Source organism: Vulpes lagopus, chromosome 1, assembly GCF_018345385.1.
Source record: "Vulpes lagopus strain Blue_001 chromosome 1, ASM1834538v1, whole genome shotgun sequence".
Lineage (NCBI taxonomy): Eukaryota > Metazoa > Chordata > Mammalia > Carnivora > Canidae > Vulpes > Vulpes lagopus.
Genome location: NC_054824.1, coordinates 150180628 through 150201345, shown reverse-complemented (window position 1 = coordinate 150201345; position 20718 = coordinate 150180628). Strand labels below are relative to the sequence as shown.

Sequence of the window (20718 nt, the reverse complement as noted above, 5' to 3'; positions counted from 1 at the left end):
CTTCAGATCCACTAGGATGACTCTAATTTTCTTAATGTAAAATAACAAATGCCAGTGAGGATGTGGAGAAATTAGAACCCCCATATGCTGCTGGTGGGAATGTGAAATGGTGCAGTCACGTTCATAAACAGTTTTGTAGTTCCTCAAGAAGTTAAGCAAAACAAAGAGTTACCATATGACCCAGAAATTTCATTTCTGGGCATATTCCCAAGGGAAATGAAAAAATATGTTCACACAAAATCTTGCACATGAGTGTTCATAGCAGCATTATTCCTAATAGCCAAAAAAAAAGAGAAACTCAAGTGTCTATCCACTGATGAATGGATAAATAAAATGTGGTATATCCATACACTAGAATATTCTTCAGCCACAAAGGGGAATGAAGTACTGACACATGCTATAAGGTGAGTGAGCTCGGGAGGCATCATGCCAAGTGAAAGGCGCCAGACACTGAAGGCCATGTGTGGTATGACACTTACAGGAAATGTCCATGGTAGGCAAGTCCATAGAGAAGGGCAGTAGCTAGTAATCCCAAGGAGGTGAGAGGAGGTGGAATGAGAAGGGACTACTAACAGATCTGTGATCCTTTCTGGGGTGACGGAAATGTTCTAGGATTAGGTAGTGGTATTGGCTGCTTACCATTGTGAATTTACTAAAACCACTGAATTTTACACTTTCAAAAAAGCTATTGACAAAATAATAAAGCAAAACAAATGAACAAAACCTGGATCCGTGTAAAGATAGAAAATCTAAATATACTAATTTCCAAAGACTCAATAGGCGAGTTTTCAAAGAGCTCTCTCACCAAAAGGCTTCAATCCAAATGCTTTCATATGAGAATTCTATCAAACTGAAAAAAACTTTTGTACCAAGTTCTTCTAGAAAATAAGAAAAAGAAAAGTTCTAAATTCTTTTTCTGAGATAAGTATAATACAGAGAAGAAAAACTTAATTTAAAAAATCCTCCAGAACAATCTTACTTATGAATATCTATCTATATAAAGAATATAAGTGAAATACAGCAACAAAATGCAAGATCATATATTTTTTTAAAGATTTTATTTATTTATTCATGAGAGAGACAGAGACAGAGAGAGAGAGAGAGAGAGAGGCAGAGACACAGGCAAGGGGAGAGAAGCAGGCTCCATGCAGGGAGCCCGACATGGGACTCCATCCCGGGTCTCTAGCTCCAGGATCAGGCCCTGGGCTGAAGGTGATGCTAAACCGCTGAGCCACCCAGGCTGCCCGCAAGATCATATTAAAGCAAAATGGAATTTATTCCAGGAATGAAAGAATAGTACTATGTTGGGAAGTATATTAATATATTTAATTATATTAATAGATCTGAGAGGAAATATCATGGGATCTATAGACGCTTAAGAGGCATTCGACAATTCAACACATATTCATAATTTTGAAGACTCAGTATGTCAGAGTTCTACAGAGAAACAGAAGCAATAGGATATATGTTTGTATCATCTATACCGACATTTGTATCTGCATTTATATCTGCATATTTAAATATACAGAGAGGGGAGAAGGTGATTTATTATAAGGATTATCTCACATCATTATGGAGGCCAAGAAGTCCCATGACTACTGTGTATAAGCTGGAGAACCAGGAAAGCCATTGATATAATTCAGTCTGAGTCTAAATACCTGAGAACCAGGGAAGCTAATGGTGTAAGTCTGAGTCCAAAAGCCCAAGAAACAGGAGCACTGATGTCCAAGGGCAGGAGAAGATGGATATCTCAGTTCAAGCAAAGACAGCAAATCCACCCTTTTTCTGTCTTTTTTTCTACTCAGGCTCCCATCAGATTAGATGATGCCCACTTGCATTGGTGAAGGCAACCTTCTTTACTCAGTCTACCATTCAAATGCCAATCTCTTCTGGAGACAGCCTCCCAGACACACCCAGAAATAATATTTTGCTAGCTATGTGGGTATCCCTTAACCCCAATCAAGTTGACCCATAAAAGTAACCATCACACTCAGTAAAGTAGATCTGGAAATACGTATATCTTCACATGAAATATGTGCATTTCAGCCTAAAATCTAGTTTCTTTCTTAATGAGAAAGGACTATCCACATTTCTGTTAAAGTCAGGGACAAAATGAGAATATCCATATTTGCCGTTATGATGATTATCCTTTTCTAAAGTAGGTTCCACGCCCAGCATGGAGCTCAACCTGAAATTTGAACTCACAACTCTGAGGTCAAGACCTGAGCCTCAGCTCAAGAGTGGGACATTTAACCAACTAAGCCACCCAGACACCCCAAATTTAGTATTGGAGGTTTTAGCCAACACAATTTGACAAGTCATAATGGAGGCATACATATTGGACATGACATGGCAGAAGGTAGAGAAGAGAGAAGGAGAACTATCCGTATTTGCATATGTGAAGTCATGAAATCTCTAGAAAACCCAAGAGATCCAATGGGAAAATTACTACAGAAAAAAAAAAAAAGTCCAATAAAGAGGAAATAAAACTAATACCCAGAAACCAAGAGCCTTCAACTATACAATGACCAGTTAGGTGATATATAATGGAAGATAAAACCCATCTATAAGCTAAAATTTATAGACAGAATATAACAAAAAAAATTACAAATGCTAGCTTAGGAAAATCTGGAAGACATAAAAAATACACTTGAGCAAATAGAAAGACATACCATGTTTTTTGGATAGGAAGACTTGAACTCATAAAGATGTCAAGTAATCCTAAATCAACTTACAAATTCAACACAGCCACAGTTAAAATGCCAATAGATGTTTTCTGGAGCTACCCAATTGAATTTCATGTTCATATGATAAACAAATAAGCAAGAATAGCCAGGAAATTGCTGATAAAGAAGAGAAAGGAAATGAGTTTAGCTGTATTTGATAGTAAAACATTACAAATCCTTTACAGTGAAAAGAGTGTGGCATAAAAGTTAATGAAATAGAACAGAAAATCCAGAAATATTCCCAGGTGCATATGGAGAGTTCATTTATGAAACGAGGGAGAAGTCAGGTAAGTGTCAGACTCTTGGTTTCAGCTCAGGTCATGATCTCAGGGTCATGAGATTGAGCCTCATGTTGGGCTGAGTACAGTCTACTAGAGATTCTCTCTCTCCCTCTGGCACTTCCGCTCATGCTTTCTCTCTCTCAAATAAACATATCTATGTTACATTATGTATATATATAAACACATGTATGTTATAAAACACATATACGTGTGTATATATATATAAATATATATATATTAATTCCTTTATGAACTTGAATGGGAAAAATGACTCACAACAAAATCCTAACGTTAAAAGGTTGACACACTCAGCCACATAAAAAAAAAAATTCAAGCAAAATGCCTTTAAAAAAAAATCAAGATGTGAACGACTGAGAAAACCTTATATTGCAAGTGGCTAATATCATTGAGGTGTAAAAGTGGTATGTCCGATTAACCAGAACTCTCCACTCTTTGACCATAGACAAAAAGGCATGAATTATTATTTTAAAATAACTTTTTATTTCAAAAATATTAAATAAGTTATTTTAAAACTTAATCTTCTCCATATTTCTAAAAACATTTTGCTTTGAAATTAATTTTAGAGTTACAGAAACACAGAAGGTAGTGCCAAGTGGTCCTGTGTGTCCTTTGCTCACCTTCTCCTAATGGTCGGGTCTTAACTAGACATAGCACAGTCAGCAGAAGCGAAGATCTTCTGACACTTTCACTGGCTTTCCGACTACTCTCCATTCTCTCTCCAGGATCCAACAGAGAATCCTGTGTTCCATTTAATTCCTGTGTCAAGTGTCTTCAGTCTTCCAACCTGTGACAGTTCTGCAGTCTTTCTCTTTTGTGACCTTGATATTTTTGAAAAGTCCTGCTCTGTGGTTTTGTAAAATACCTTTCAATTTGGGCTTGTCCAATGTTTTCTCATGCACAGATCAAGGTAATGCACTTTTGGCAGGAATACCAAAGGAGTGATTTTGTATTCTTCTCAGAGCATATAATGTCAGGGGGTACTTGACATGGTTATGTCTTGTTACTGGTGATGTTAACCTCGTTCACTTTAGGCAGTGTTTCCCAGGATTCCCCCTCCCTAAAGTTATTATTATTCCCTTTGTAACTAGTAATATCTTGGAGGACATACTGCAAGACTATGCAAAATATCCTTTCTCCTCAAACTTTGTCTACTGATTTCAGCATTCATTGATTGACCTTACTTATAACAATGTCACTGTCATGTTTGCCAAATAGTGTTTCAGTGTTATTTTTCAAAAAGAAAAATAGGGAGCTTTTTGTTTGTTTTGTTTGGACAGTGAGCAGCCATTTGGCAGTGTTGAACTTGGAATTATTTAGACCTTTCACAACAATGGAAAATGTTTTAGTTAATTAATCGAGTAAATACTTATTAAACCCTTGCTATAACCAAAACATCTATGAGAAATATGCAAAAGCCATGTTTGTTCTGTTCTGCATCTGAGTCTTTTTCTCTGCCACTGCTTTTCACCTCACATCACATTAACCACCATGATTTGTCCTAAGAAGATGTCATTGGTAAGCGTCCTGAAAGACAGACTCTCAGGAGTCAGAGAATGGAATCTGCTTCCAGTTTTGCTCCATTCTAGTTGTGTTCCTGGAGGGTGAGTCAAATGCCTCCTACAAAGTTCTAGTTTCCTTACTTTAAAATGGGGACGATAATATGAATTGATGTGAGAATTATATGAGTGAATATATATGGAAGTTATTTTTAATTGAAAGGCATTTCTCAAATTGTGAAGTGTTCTACAAATTCATGTATTATTCAACAAACACCGAGTCCCTATTATGTGTGAGTTCCTTCTAAGTGTTGGAATATAGCAGTGGAGGGCCTCTGTCCTCATGGAGCTTTTATTTTATTTTATTCTATTTTATTATTTTATTTTACTTTATTTATTTATTTTTTTTAGAGAGAGAGAGGTAGAAGAAGAAAGGGAAAAGGAGAGAGAGCATCATAAGCAGACTCTCCACTGTGTGCAGAGCCTGACATGGGGCTTAATCCCGTGGCCCTGAGATCATGACCTGAACCGAAATCAAGTGTTGGCCGATTAACCAGTTGAGCCCCCTGGGGCTTACATTTTATTTTATTTTATTTATTTATTTTTTTTGGGGGGGCTTACATTTTAGAGGCAAGAAACAGACAATATATAAGTGAAGAGATTTCAGATGGTAATCAGTGCTATAAAGTAAATAAAACAGGACAGTGTTACAGAATACTATAAGGAAAAATAAATAAAATACTATAAGGAAGGTAGAAGAGAATGATGTATTAGCAAATGAGAGTGTGGTGAGGTGGGATGAAGCTGTGTAGAACTCCGGTCAGGGAAAGCTTCTGTGGAGGTCATTTTTGAGTTAAGATCTTTAAGATTTGAAGGAGCCAGCCATGCGAACGGGGGGAGAGCAAATCTAAAGGTCCTCTGGAGGGGCAGGGGTGTAGTGTGTCACAGACCAGCACGGGAGCATGGGGCTGCGTGGTGGGCAGCCAGAGACCAGGGTGTGAGACCAAGTGAGAGAGGTTGGCAGGCCCTCATCAGATAGAGCCTCACAGACATTATCAGTGCCGTGGGAAGCCACCGGAGAGTGCTAGGCAGGGGAATTACGTACTATAATGTTCACTTGTAAAAAATTGTTCTGGCTCCTGTGAGAGTGGATGGAGGTGGCTGATGAGAGCCGAGGCAATGACACCTGAGAGTGACTTCCGTGATCCAGGTGAGAAGTGGCCAGAAAAAGGTGGCAGCGGTCAGCATAGAATAGTCATGACAGCTACTGTTATGGGCCTAGACGTGTCCCCCCAGAAGTCACATCCCTAATGCCCAGCACCTCTGAATACAACCTTATTTGATGATAAGGTCGTTAGAGAGGTGATTAAGGTAAAATAAGAGCATCAGAGTGGGCCCAAATCCAGTCTTAATGGAGTCTTGTGAGAAGAAATTTGGACACACCGAGACAGGGAGGCAAGCACACAGAGGAAGATAGGGTGAGGACACGGGGAGAAGGCGGCCATCTCCGAGCTCAGGGGAGAAGCCTCAGAAGAAACCGCCCCGCCTCCATCTCCATCTTGGACTTCCAGCCTCCAGAGCTGTGAGCAAACCAATCCCTGTTGTTCACACACACACACACACCCGCAGCAGACTCCTGCAGTTATAATAATGACGGTGGTGGTGATTTCTTCATGGTATCTGCTGCCGCCTCAAGCTAGGGCATAGACTTGTGTGTGTGCATGTTTCCTCCCGCGTGGTTGCCAAGGGTAAAGGTAAAGATGGAGCTGAATTATTTATTCTCTATGTAGTGTCTGATGTTTCATAGAGTTCTTTTGTGAGATACACAGGAGACCCATTTCTTCACTTGGAGACTGCAAACTCTAGCATATAGGATGGTATGAGAAATAATACCGTAACAAGTTAGAACCCAGAGCTTTTTGGGAAGCATATTTTAGCAGTGGAAAAATGATCCTCACTTGACTAGAGGGACCTTCAGAAAAATAAGCCTATTTTTTGAGTAGAACCATTGTCCAAATAATAAGGAGGTTTAGCTATTATTATGTTGGTTTCATTTCATGGCTTTGCGAAAAAAGATCAATGTGTGAAAACTCCCTCTATGAGGGCAGGGTCCTCCTCTCATTGTCTGCTGTGCTGTGATGGTACCTGGTGCACGGTAGTGTTTGGCAAATATTTATGAGATGAATGTAAATCATTTTCAAATCCTAGTTTGTTCCTTCTTAGAATTTTTGAATTGCTTTCAACGTTCTCTCATACTTAGCTGAATATCAGCGATTCAGAGGAGGTAAAGAGGAGGTAAAGAGGAGGTAAAGTCTTTAGCCTGTGTCTTTCTCCCTTCCAATCGTGTCCATTGTCCTGAGTCAGGTCTTCACTTGGAATGGTTTTGACCTTAGACTGCCCTTAACCGGAGGACTCACCGCCCAGCTCCGTGGCACTGGCGCCACCTCGTGTCAGGAACGTGACACTGCACCCACTGCAGGCCTGCAGGGAACCAGCCTGGCCCTGGTCACACAAGCTGTGCATGAATTAAAGGGTGATGCCTTTATTGGCATCACCGTGACTCATGTGTTCAGAAGGGATTTTTGTCCCCATGTTTATTATGTGACTCATGTGTTCAGAAGGGATTTTTGTCCCCATGTTTATTACATTATATATAGGGCAAGTGCGGAAACAGATTCTTAGTCTTTAGCCATAAAGACTTCTGGAGTTGATTCATAGTTCTTATCAATGTGAGACATCTACTCCTATAAATATAAGGAAGAGCTCTGCAGAGTTTTAAGACTTTATATGAAATAGATGATTTAATTGAGGTGTCATCAACTAGAAAAAACACGAAATTGATTGATTTTTTTTTTTTTTTTTTAGATTTTATTTATTCATGAGAGACACACAGAGAGAGAGGCAGAGACACAGGCAGAGGGAGAAGCAGGCTCCCTGTGGGGAGCTGGACGTGGGATTCGATCCCGGGTCTCCAGGATTCGATTCCAGGTCCCTGGGCTGAAGGCAGTGCTAAACTGCTGAGCCACCCAGGCTACCCACGAAATTGATTTAAATGAAAGAAAAAAAAATTTCCAAGGAAAAATGGTTTTTGTTTTTGTTTTTTAATACAAGAACTGTGTTTAATTTCTGTTCTGTATCCACGGTAGGACACTGAGTGGGTTGTTCACAAGATGAACCTGTCGGGATGCTGGGGTGGCTCAGTGGTTGAGCATCTGCCCTTGGCTCAGGGCATGATCCTGGGGTCTGGGATCGAGTCCTGCATTGGGCTCCTCGCAGGGAACCTGCTTCTCCCTCCTCCTGTGTCTCTGCCTCTCTCTCTCTATGTCTATCATAAATAAATAAATCTTTAAAAAAAAAAGAGAGAGAGAAGATGAACCTGTCTAGGGACTGCAGGGCCAGGAGCTGTCCGTATGAAGTGGTGAGGACTCAGAGAATCAGTGTTGGAACCAAACCATCCTGACTTGCAGCTAGCTCACAGGAGCTGATTGTTAGGTTTTCAGGAATTCTGCAAGCCGCTGTTACAAACTAAATTATATGAAAAGTAAATGACATAAATTTACAAGTAAATTATATTAAAAACAAAGGAGCTCACTTGGGCAGCACTTAGAGTGAAATTGGGTGGGTGCAGAGATTAGCTGAATTCCTGCATGAGAACCCGGGGGATGAGCCACCCAGGTGCCCCTTTTGTTTTGTTTTTAATGAAAACTTTTTAATTAAAAAATATCATACTCATAGACAAATAGGAGTGGCACATGGCAAACTCAGTAAGTGATCTCAACTTTTTCAGGTTGTTCTGTATAAAATGCAACATGAATGTGGTAACTAACAATGAAAAGGTACTAAATACTCCCAAGTTTACCTCCTCCTAATTGCAGCCCCATGTTTTACTCTCACTTATGCTTGTGAGGTAGTTTGCACAGGTGCTGGGATGCCAGGCAGTGGTGGGGACCCCGGTGGGGCGGGCATTTCTTTCCACCTCTTCCACCAGTGACTTACTTTGGCAGCTTCATTCTTTGCGAGCCCCTGGTGGCTGTGTGGACAAGGTGGAAAAGCAAATACTGCTCATCAGGGCTTTTCCCTCCCAAGGGGCCAGCTGGTAACAGCACACCCACCATTGTACACAAGTGACTTTGTGCCTTTTCTCTGCCCTTGCTTCCAAAAGCCTGACAAGAAGACTTTGGGATGAATTATTAAAATTCAAGAACAATGTTTTGTTTCACTACACTGACTTCAGTAAAGTTTCTAACTGGTTGCTTTAAAAGGTTGCATTAATAATTGTAAATGCCTTAATGATTTAATAATGTTACAATTGTTGTAAAAGTTACTTTATTATTTTTTTTAAAGATTGTATTTGAGAGAGAGCAAGCATGAGCAGAGGAAGGATTATAGGGAGAGGGTCCCAAGCAGACACCGCAGTGGGCGTGGAGTCCAACATGGGGCTTCATCCCACAACCCTGAGATCATGACCTGAGCCAAAATCCAGAGTCAGAAGCCAATTGTCTGGGGCCCCCAGGCATCCCTTAAAAGTTACTTTAAAATAATTTTCAATCATTTCACTTGATTCAGAATCCTATTTAGTAGAAGTGAAGTAGGTGAATCAGCCCCAATGTGGTGTGTACTTGTGTCACTTTATTTCATAGTTTCATTTTAATGTTCCAGTTGTCTAACATCTTGGTTATTTCTTATTTCTGAATTTCTTTTATGTTCATTGGGAAGTTTTGGAATTTCTATACCTTGTCTCTGAAAGCTACAGTTTTAACTCCTAGCATGGTTTTTTTGTTTTTAACTTTTCCCTTTGCCGTTCTTCTCCTTTCTAGACCTCTGTCCCCTTCTCAGAAACTCATGGCCTCACGTTTTTCCGACCTCTGTTCTGTCTTGCCCTCTCTTCCTCCCTGTTTTTCTTAGGTCGTGTTTAGGAGCCTTATTACTTCTGAGGCTGGCAGGTGAGCTACGTGGTTTCCTTCTTTATGGCTGGGACCCCAGCCCCATCCCGGCACCATCTGGGGTTCTGGAGTCCCCCCGACCCCTCTGCCTGCATTCCTGTGTTCTTGGCACCAGAATCCTAATGCCAGAGGAGCTCCTAGGATCCTCTGTCTTCTGTGCCTCTGGCCTTGTGTTTCAGAACATGTGCAAACAAGAGGAGCTCAGAGGCCTCTTTGCTTCTCCTATAATTTCCTTCGCCACCCTCCTCTCGTCCTGTACCCGCCCGGAGCAGTTCACCCTGCTGCCTTCTTCACTGTGGGGTCAAGGATGAACAGGGCTCCATCTGCCCCAGATACTTTTACCTGTTCTTAAGCCAAAACGATAGGTAAAGTGTAATACAAAAAAAGATAACTGTTTTAAATAGATTCTATGAGGCAGGATTTCTGTTGACTTCTTACTGCTTTGGTTTTCATTTCAAATGTGCTTATGTTGTTTGTTTTTCAAGTTTATTTACTTTTTGGTATCTCTCTACCCAACATGGGGCTCAAACTCATGACCTCAAGATCAAGAGTCGTGTGCTCTTCCAACTAAGCCAGCCCGGTGCCCACTTCTTGTTTTTTTTTTTTTTTTAACATTTTATTTATTGATTCATGAGAGACACACACAGAGAGACAGAGAAACAGGCAGAGGGAGAACCAAGTTCCCCGTGGGGAGCCCGAGCCCGATGCGGTACTCAGTCCTAGGACCCTGGGATCATGACCTGAGCCAAAGGCAGATGCTCAATTACTGAGCCACCCAGGTGCCCCTTTTGTTTTGTTTTTAATGAAAACTTTTTATTTAAAAAAATCGCACTTATAGACAAATAGTAGAAGTGGCACATGGAACACTTGACATCACACAGGTGCACAGATGCAAACTGTTAACATTTCACTTTTGCCTATGTTCTCCCTCTCTTTTATAATATACACACACATATTTAACACTGCACACACAGTTGCACATTTTCATTATTATTTTAATTTTTCTGGACTATTTGAGAATAAGCTGTGGGTGTTATAACCTTTTCCCCTGAAATACTCCAGTGTATATTTTCTAAGAACTAGAATATTCACTTACATAAGCCACAGGTATGTGCGTGTGTGTGTTTAAATATAATCTTAGAATAAGAGTAGCTGGGGAGAACTTGAGGAGGTCATTTGGTTCATCCCCCTGCTTCTTGCAGATAAATTCCTCCAGTACATGATGGCTGCTTTCCAGGAGTGATAAGCCCAGATTCCCACAGGGACCAGGCCTGTGACGTGTGTGTGTGTGTGTGTGTGTGTGTGTGTGTGTGTGCGCGCGCCCCACCTAAATAGAGACCAACACTGTGCTGAACAAAACCTTATCTGCCAGCATGTCTGTTCCTCAGGTCATCAGTTTTCAGACCTGGGTCTGTCTTCGAGGCTCCCATAGGGTGGAGCCTCCAAGCTTCTCTGGAAGTGCCTCGTTATGGTCAAGTTCTCCTGTGAGTCTCATGAAATCCCCGGCCAGGTTGATAGGAGGCAGCAGTGTGCAGGGTTGAAGAGTGTGGGTTCCCACCTGTGTGTAGGGATCCCATAGCCACCACTTCTAGGATCCTGGGGAAGTTACCTCACCCTTCTGGGTTTGTTTTCCTCCTCTGTAGAGTAGGTGCTGTCTTCGTAGGGCTGTTGTCAAGAGTAAGTGGATAAGAATATTGAAGCACATGGGACGCCTGGGTGGCATGATCAGGCTGTGATCCCGGGGTCCTGAGATTGAGTCCTGCATCGGGCTCCCCATGGGGAACCTGCTTCTCCCTCTGCCTGTGTCTCTGCCTCTCCCTGTGTGTCTCTCATGAATAAAGAAAATAAAATCTTAAAAAAAAAAAAGAAAATAATATTGAAGCACTTGAGAGCAGAGCTAAACCGCGTGTGGCTGTGTGCAGCCTGTAGGTGGTGGAGGGGTGTGAGTGGGCTGTGGGGCTACCCCTTCTCCAAGTGCCAGAGGAGATGTCCCTTCCCAACCAGAAGGCAAGTTAGTCCACTGTCTCATGTCCTGCCCCCCGGGTTGGACCCGCAGCCCCGGTGCCCTGCTCCTTGTGGGGGTGGGGGGACACTGCTGGGATGCACTGAGCAAGTTCTTGAACATCTTGGGGTTGTCTCCTTATCTATGAAATGGAGAGAGTGGGGGCTCCCCCTCCCTGCCATGGAGCGGTGCGAGGAGTAAAGGCATCTCTGGGGCCCGAGTTTGAGCTGTGAAAGTCCTGGCCAGGAGCTGCAGGTGCCTCTCCGGAGCTGCCACCTTGTCCCCCCTGCCACCCAAGTCCCCCTGCCGTCGCCGCTCACACGGGCTTGCTCTTCCTCCGTCCCTGAATGTGCTGTTGCTGAGATCACCAGTGGCCTTCTCTCTGTGGGCTGCTGCTGCTTCTCTTCAGCTCAAGGGACAGTTTTAACAGCGAAGTCATTTTGCAACCAGGGGTCTGGGCAGAGTGCAGTTGAGGGGCCGTGGGAGCAAAAGAGGAGAGGAGAGGCTGTCAGAGGCAGGACAGACAGAGGAGTGGGTGGCGGGGAGCTAGGCACAGCGGGTCTGCAGAGGGGCTGGGCCTGGAGTGGATGGTGGGCAGGGGACTCATGGGGACAAGATGAAGGATTTGGAACAGGGGCTGTGGGAACAGAGGGAGTGGGCTTGGAGGTGGTCAGGCACCTATCAGAAATGTCTTCAAGGGACGCCTGGGTGACTCAGTGGTTGAGCATCACCTTTGGCTCAGGTCATGATCCCAGGATCCTGGGATCGAGTCCTACATAGGGTTCCCTGCATGGAGCCTGCTTCTCCCTCTGCCTGTGTCTCTGCCTCTCTCTCTCTGTGTCTTTCATGAGTAAATAAATAAAATCTTAAAAAAAAAAAGTCTTCAAGATAAGGGAGGAAAATATCTGAATATTTTGGGGGCAAAATAAGAAGCAACTGGTAGAGGATGAAGATGCTGAGTGGGGGGCGAGTGTGTCCTGAACAAGACACAAGAGCCAGGGACTTGAGAGGATGCTTACCCAGATGAGTGCCAAGTGATGCATATAATTAGGAGGAAGAAAGAGGCAAGACTGGAACTAAGAAAAACTCAGAGGAGTTAGTTTTTTATTCCTTGGAGGCTGAGAGGGAAGGGGGGGGGGATGTATGTACTTCTAAAGAGGTAAGCGGGCAGGGCAGGGCCTGTAATGGTAGGGGGCCCCCTCCGAATGCGTGAGTCCCTCCCAAATTCATAGATAGCCCGAACCCCCATGTGATGACGTTTGAAGGTACGCCTTTGGAAAGTGGTCAGGTTTAGATGAAGTCAGGAGAGTGGGGCCCCCACGATGACTAGAGCCCTTAAAAGAAGAGGGGGACCCAGAGTGGGCTCGAAGTCTGCTGTGTGAGGACACGGAGCCAGGTGGCCATTGCAAGCCAGGAAGACATTTTTTTTTTTAAGATTTTATTTATTTATTCACGATAGACATAGAGAGAGAGAGAGAGGCAGAGACACAGGAGGAGGGAGAAACAGGCTCCATGCAGGGAGCCTGATGGGGGACTCGATCCCGGGACTCCAGGATCGCGCCCTGGGCCAAAGGCAGGAGCTAAACCTCTGAGCCACCCAGGGATCCCCCCAGGAAGACAGTTCTTACCAGACACTGAACCTGACGGTGCCGTGGCCCTGGGCCCCGCGGCCTCCAGAGCTGTGAGCAATGACGTTTTGCCTTCATCTGCCCGGGCTGTGGTGTGTAGCTGTGCAGCCCCAGCCAACGTGGCAGGTGGTAGGACGGTGAGCCGTGGTGCTCACTCAGTCTGCGTCTGTTTGGGGACGTGGGTGACAGGTATGTGGGGTCTTCTGCTGAAATGAGGTGCATCCGAGGTTTGGAGCTTGAGGCAAGAGGTGATAGATGAATGGAGCGGGCAGGATGGAGGGGGAGGGTTAGGGTGCGGTAGATGGCAGTTTTGTTTGCTTTTGTTTTGTTTTGTTTTAAGGATTCTATTTATTTATGCATGAGAGACACGCACAGAGAGAGGCAGAGACACAGGCAAAGGGAGAAGCAGGCTCCATGCAGGGAGCCCAATGGACTCGATCCCAGGACCCCAGGATCACGTCCTGAGCCACAGGCAGCCGCTCAACCACTGGAGCCAGCCAGGCATCCTGGCAGATGGACGTTTTGAATGGTTGGCTGGAACATATCGAGCAGTCATGTGTAGATGAATTCACTGCAAAACACAGCTCGTGGGCCGGTTTGCAGGGGCACAGAGGGCATTCCTGGGTTATTGTGGACTTGTCAGCCAAAGAAGCCTTTTGCCTTTTCCTCTTACGTGAGTGAGGCCTTCATGTTTTAGGACTAGAGAGAAAGCAGCAGCTTGGTGCCGGACAAATGGAACAAGCTTTGTTTTCTGTGGTCTCCCCAGACAGAGCAAGAGTGAGCCAGTCTAACTGGATTCATTCAGGAGAGGTGAGAAGGGGCAGGGGTCTTTCTAAGGGGAGCCAGGGGAGAGAGAATTTTCTAGACTGAAAGGAAGCACCTGCCTCCCTCTGACCCAGAGCAGCCCACTGGTGGTGGGAGGCCCTGGGGGCTCGCGCAGACCCTCTTCCTTGGACAGCTGGGTTGGGGCAGGTCTCTGGAAAGTTCTTGCTAGACCCCTGGCTGGTCTCTTCCCACCAGCACAGTTTCCCCAGAGGAGCTCTTGTGCAGCCCAGCCTCGCTCCCCGAGCTGTCTGCAGCCTGGACCTTCCTCCTGCTCCCTCTGTCATGTGTCACGTTTTGGGGTGGATTGTACCCCACCCACCAGCAAGCACCTTAGCCCTTCCCATGTCCTGGGTATTGGCAGCGACAAAGGGCTCATTTCAATCTGCTCTCAAGTTTCTCAGGCACAGGGGGTATTGATTACCTTGCTGACCCAGCACAAGGTAATTCTGCTTTTCCCTCCACGTACGTCTCTTCTCAAAGGCTGACTCATGATGGCAGCTCTTCCTAGCTATTTCCAGAAACAGAGGGTATCGGATTTATAATTTAAAATGTTCTAGTAACCATATTTTTTTATAAAAAGGTGAAAGACAAACTGGTAAAATTAATTTTAACACTATGTTTTGGGGATCCCTGGGTGGCGCAGTGGTTTAGCACCTGCCTTTGGCCCAGGGCGCGATCCTGGAGACCTGGGATCGAATCCCACGTCGGGCTCCCGGTGCGTGGAGCCTGCTTCTCCCTCTGCCTGTGTCTCTGCCTCTCTCATTCTTTCTGTGTGACTATCATAAATAAATAAAAAAATAAAATAAAATAAAATAAAATAAAATAAAAAAACACTATGTTTTATGCAACCCAGTGTGTCTCAAATATTGTCTTTTCAACATGTATCAGTTTAAAAATTATCAGAGATATTTTACTTTTTTTTTCCCCCTAGACTCGGTTTTTGAAATCCATGTGTATTTTACACTTACAGCCTGTTTTCACTTGGGCTGCTCACATGCCCAGTGCTCAGTAGTCAGATGGAGGCAGGGACCACTGTCCTAGACGAGGGCTTGTGGGGACTTCCAGGTCCCCCGTCCCGTCCCCCCAACATCGTGCAGGGTAACTAGCCTTTCCTTGGGTCCCTCTGATTCTGGACTCTGGTTCTCTGATGCACATAGAGAGGCCTGGAAGGTTATGGAGGGGCTAAATCTATGAATACTTAGCAAATCATATGTTTTTTTGTCCTTGCCTCATTAACTATCGGTTCTTTTTTCTTGTTTAATTTTATTTGTTTATTTGCGAGAGAGAGAGAGAGAGAGAGAGAGAGAGAGAGAGAGAAAGGATGAGCAAGGGAAGGAGCAGACTCCCTGATGAGCAGGAAGCCTGTCGCAGGCTCGATCTCAGGACCTCAGGATCATGACCTAAGCAGAAGGCAGATGCTTTACCGCCTGAGCCACCCAGGCTCCCCTATCAGTTCCAATGCATACAGCAGGATTCCGATGCTACAATGATATATTTGCCACAGTGGTGTTAGCCAGATTCATGGGACACCTTTAGGGGACTTCTTGAAAGTCTAGGCTTATAGAATGCTTCAGTGTCTATAGTCACAGCATCACCTTCAGGTCCTACCTTCATGAGGGATGTGGGCATGAGAATCAATGCATGAGTGTTGAGACTGAGCTGCTTGGGTGAGTATGAAATAAGAAGACCTTACATGTTTAGCTGGCCCTCGTTTAGTCTGAAGGAAAACCAATAAGTGAAAATTAATCCCGTCTCCCAGTTACTGATTTTCAGTTTTCCTCTCACTACTCATTCTGCAACCTCTTTAAGTGATGAACCTAGACATTCTTGTTTAACATGTTTTCTCAGTAAAATAGGGAGTAAATATCATACCACTGATACCATCCAGAATGGTTAAGAAATGAAATATTCTAGTTAAGTATTTGTGAAATTAAGATCACACTCAAATACTACAACTGTAATAATTTTAAGTGGAAATATATTTAAAAAAACAAAACAAAAAAAAAGGAAATATATTTTTAAAATATTTTATTTATTCATGAGACACACACACACAGAGGTGGAGACATAGGCAGAAGGAGAAGCAGGCTCCTTGTGGGGGGCCTGATGTGGGACTCCATCCCAGGACCCCGGGATCATGACCTGAGCCGAAGGCAGGTGCTCCACTACTAAGCCACCCAGGTGCTCCTTGGTGGAGATATTTAATAATCTACTACAAATCCTCTGTCTTAGCATCTAGAGAATACGGACTATAATTCATACTTTTCTTAGGTTATTTGCTAAATTGAATTACGATATTATGGGAGGGTAGGGGAGTCACTAATATTTATGGAGTGGCTACTCTGCCAAGAGCTGTGCTTTTATATTATGATATTCATATTATTTTATGCTGAGGGTGTTCCCAGCCCCATTCTAATTATTTGAAGGAAGAGGTTTTGCGTTACCCCCCAGCTAGGCTTGTGCACCCAGAGACTGGCCTGCCCTGCCTAGCACAGTGCAGGGCAATCCGACACCAGAGCCCTGCTACTAAGTACTCTGCACTAATGTGAACTTCTGCACAAACCTCTGGGGGAGACATTATTGTTCTGCCCCAGACAGTGAGGTGCAAAACAGTTAACGAACTCAAAATCAGCTAGTAAGTGGCCAGCATTTCTTTTTCTTCCTCTCCCCTCCTTTTCATTTTCTAGAACTTCTGGATTTTGGCTCAGGCAGGGCTTGAGTTTGTAAATCAGTGCAAACACTGTTTCTTCTTCCTTTGGTTCACTTGTCTGCCTTTTTCTTTCCCAGGAAATATCTTCTCTCCTCCATGAGGCAGTACTGATTGACTTCATTTGCTGTGCTACGTCCACCCTTGAAGTGGTTTAGAGAAACACGGCGCTTGCTTTTCAAAGTTTATATTCTGAAACTATTGACTATTTTTTCCTGCAGAGAGATCGGAACAATTATCAGGTCTCTAGGGTGCTGCCCAAGCGAAGGAGAGCTGCATGACCTGATCGTAGAGGTAAGCAAGGCTGCATGGGCTGGGCTCCCTGCTATGCCCATTCCTTGTACTTGAACACCCTTACCTGCAGCTAAGCATGTCCTAAACTAATGTCCTAAACTAATAATGGGTGCACTTGATGAAGACATTTGGGCAACTGTGTGGATTGGCCAGCCAGCAGTTCTGAAACAATATCAGATCTGGAAGAAATGGCTTTGACCAAGTAACTCAATGGCTCAAGTAAGGAGCCCACCTTAGATATTATTTATATTCTAAAATTAGTTGAAGAGGGGCACCTGGGTGGCTCAGTTGGTTGAGTGTCAGACTCTTGATTTCAGCTCAGGTCATGATCCAAGGGTCATGGATCGGAGATCGAGCCCCGCATAAGGCACCCCACTCAGCGGGGAGTCTGCTTCTCCCTCTCCCTCTGCTCCTTCCCCACTCATAAATAAAACAAATAAAATCTTTTTTTTAAAGCTTATATTCATTTGAGAGAGAGAGTGAACCAGAGAGAGAGAGAGAGAGATCAAGCATGATCAGGGGCAGGGAGAGGGAGAAATAAACTCCCCACTGATTAGGGAGCTTGATGCAGGACTCTATCCCAGGACCCTGAGATCATGACCCAAGCAGAAGGCAGACCCTTAACTGAGCCACCCAGGTGCCCCTAAATAAATAAAGTCTTAAAAAAAATAAAATTAGTTGAAGAAAGGCCAGCAGATACTTGGGACCAACTATGTGTGGAAAGACCATGGCAGATGAAAGGAATTGTGGTGAAGAATTTCAGATCAGAGGAGATAGAAATGGAGGGGGACTATAAGAAATTTATATTTTTGGGGGAGAAAAAAACCCTAACTTTCAGAATAAGTAGTAAACATAACAAAATAATAAGAACCAACTTGACACTGACTGAACAGTCTAAGAATTTTAAAAATGGTTATTTGTAATAGCGTTGATGAGTCTCTGGAGGGAATCATCTTGTAAAGCAGTAATGAATGGCCCAAGATCAGAGAGCTTCCTGCCCTGTTTGGTTTCCCAGAAAAGTGTCTGGTCTAACTAACCTCAAATGTAGCTTTCAGTTTAACAAAGCAGAGTCCTGAAGGGAGCGAAGCTACCTGGGCCACCACCAGGAGAAGAATCTGTTCAGAGCTGCTTCTCCATGTGGGTTTTGGTGGAGGCCAGAATCAAGCAAGAGATGAGGGGAGGCAGGCAAGGAAGTGGGATTTTGTTGATTTATGGGCCTAGCCCAGCACTGACTCGGTGAGTCATTTGACCTCTGTGTTCATTTCTCTGTGATGATACCTACTTCAAAGCTAAATGCAATCATGTATTAGAAGACAAGTTTTGAATCCTAAAGCACTCTATACAGTTAAGGAGTGGAAGATTGGAAAGACGACTCTGTTGCCTGCTATTAGCATTGTGGCAACTAAAAAAGCAGTACCGATTTTTCATTAGCATTTAAAAATATTCAGTAAAGCTCAAAATCTTTACATTGTTTTTTTTTTCCATTTTGGGACCCAATAAAACTATTTTTACTCAGAGGGAAAAAAAAATCTTTTTTTTTCCTGAGTTGGTCCTCACATTCTTAAAAAAAAGGTGTTGATCGCTGCTTGACAGTGTTTATCGACAAAGCTCGAATTTGTGCTAGGGAAAGAGGAAAGTTGGCGCTGTGGAACAGATAAGAAATGGAAGATGAATTTATAGTGAACTCATAATTATTGCATATAATTCAGTAGAGTAAATGGAGTAGTAAGAAAAATGCCCCTGGAAAGATAGAAAAGCAGAGCCTTTAGAGCCTAATTCCTTTTGTAGGTTTGAATCAGCAAACCACAATCCCTGGGCCAAATCCAGCCCACCACCTATTTTTACAAATAAAGTTTTATTGGAACAAAGCTCAATTCATTTATTTACATATTGTCTTTGGCTGTTTTCTCACTACAAGAGTGGAGCTGAATCCTTGTGACAGAGACCATATGGTTTGCAAAGCTTAAAATATCTACTGTCTGGTCCTTTGCAGAAAAAGTTTGCCAACTCTTGATCTGTAAGCTTCTCTGGCAAAGTAGAATAAACACCACATCTTGTGTCAGGAGGTCTATGTTCAAATCCCATGGCTACCACTTACGGCTTTGTCTTTCAAAGTCGGTTCCACATCCACAAAAGGAATGCAAATAGCATAGTGTCTTTATGAGGATTAAATCTGGTAACTATGAGGAATCAGGTGTTGCTTGATGGGCATTCTGTGCATATATGGGGTTGCTTGTTCTGTAGGTACCTGTCTACTGAAGTTACCCCATGGGTCTGGGCAATTAATCACAGTAGATGCTCAGAGCCCTGCATTTTATTTTGTCATTGCCCCTTTCTTAGATATATTGACACAACCTTTGAAAGTTACAAATGATTAGAACAGCTGGACCAGGACGGATGACTGTTGTCTAAGCCCTATATGCGCTTTTCTGTCTTTGTTCACAATTTATTCAAATTAAATTATAGTGATATACTTCAGAAGTTTTGGGTGTGACTATCCTTTTTTGAGGTTTCCCAAATAAGTGAGAAGAGAAAAAGCACGTAGATATTTGTTGGTATCAAATACATTTAGAAAACCAGAGCTCCAAATAGTAAAGCTCTAGGAGTGAATCCCTTATTGCTAAGTGCTCTGTAATAGTTTCAGAAATGAAAACTATTTCTACTTCTTTTGCTTTAAAATGCAATAATGTGATGATGCTCTAAACTTCTGTAAAACATCAAAACCTATGTGCAGTTCTCTAGTTGGCATTTACTTAAATTATAGTCTAAGTACATACTCTCAGCCCCTCGTTTCCTAAAGAGCAGTATAAAGTGTGATGTTTCTCTTAAAACAGATCATTTAAAAATCACTTGGCATTGATCCCTCTATTTCATATTCTTCAGTTACCAACTGGCCCCAAGTAATCTCAGCCCATTTGGAATATCACAAAACTCAGCAACAGCAAGAAGGCTTAATACCCAAATTTTATTGGCATACAGGTTACCAAACAATTCTTCCTTTACTATGAAGTTAGAACCTTCCAGGATCTTCCATGTGGGAACTAGGAGGATGTGACACTATCTCAGTACCAGTGGGAAGGGCATGTAGAGGTTTACAGCCTTTGAAGTTCAAACTAAGTGGAATTGTGGAGAATTTAAAGTAATTAGAAAGGAGAACTAAAAGACATTTGCAAAATAAGACCTATGTTGGTAAGATTATGACATTATACAGTGATTTTTTTTAAAAGGTCATTCATCAGAAAGGTATAAAAATCATAAATGTCCATGTAGCTAATAACAGAGCTGCAATATCCATGAGGGAAAAATGGACAGAGAGAGGGATAGACAGACAATTCCACAATCATAGAAGGAGCTTTTAAAAACCCACCCTCTAAATAATTGATAGAGTAACTACATAAAATATCAGCAAACATGTAGATGATCAACCATCAATCACCCCAGCCTAATTGATATTTATAGGACACTACACCCACAAATGCAAAATACATGTTCTTTCCAAGTGTATGGAATGCTCAATAGGATAGATTAAGTGCTGGGCCATAAAACAAGTCTCAGTAAATCTTTAAAAATTGAAATCATATAGGATATTTTCTCTGATTTTAAAAATGAAATGAAGAGAGGGCAGCCTGGGTGGCCCAGCGGTTTAGTGCCACCTTCAGCCCAGGGCGTGATCCTGGAGACCTGGGATCGAGTCCCACGTCGGGCTCCCTGCATGGAGCCTGCTTGTCCTGCCTGTGTTTCTGCTTTCTCTCTCTCTCTGTGTCTCTCATGAATAAACAAACAAACAAACAAACA

The 20718-nt window shown here is 43.1% G+C and overlaps 1 protein-coding gene across 1 annotated transcript in view; it reads left to right on the top strand.

Annotated features, from left to right (window-relative positions):
* Positions 1 to 20718, top strand: part of EFCAB2 (EF-hand calcium binding domain 2) — a 120255-nt gene that overhangs the window by 83185 nt on the left and 16352 nt on the right. The window contains exon 3 of the mRNA XM_041773796.1: positions 16851 to 16923. Within this exon, the coding sequence (XP_041629730.1) occupies positions 16851 to 16923 (73 nt within the window). The remainder of the gene's footprint in view (positions 1 to 16850; positions 16924 to 20718) is intronic.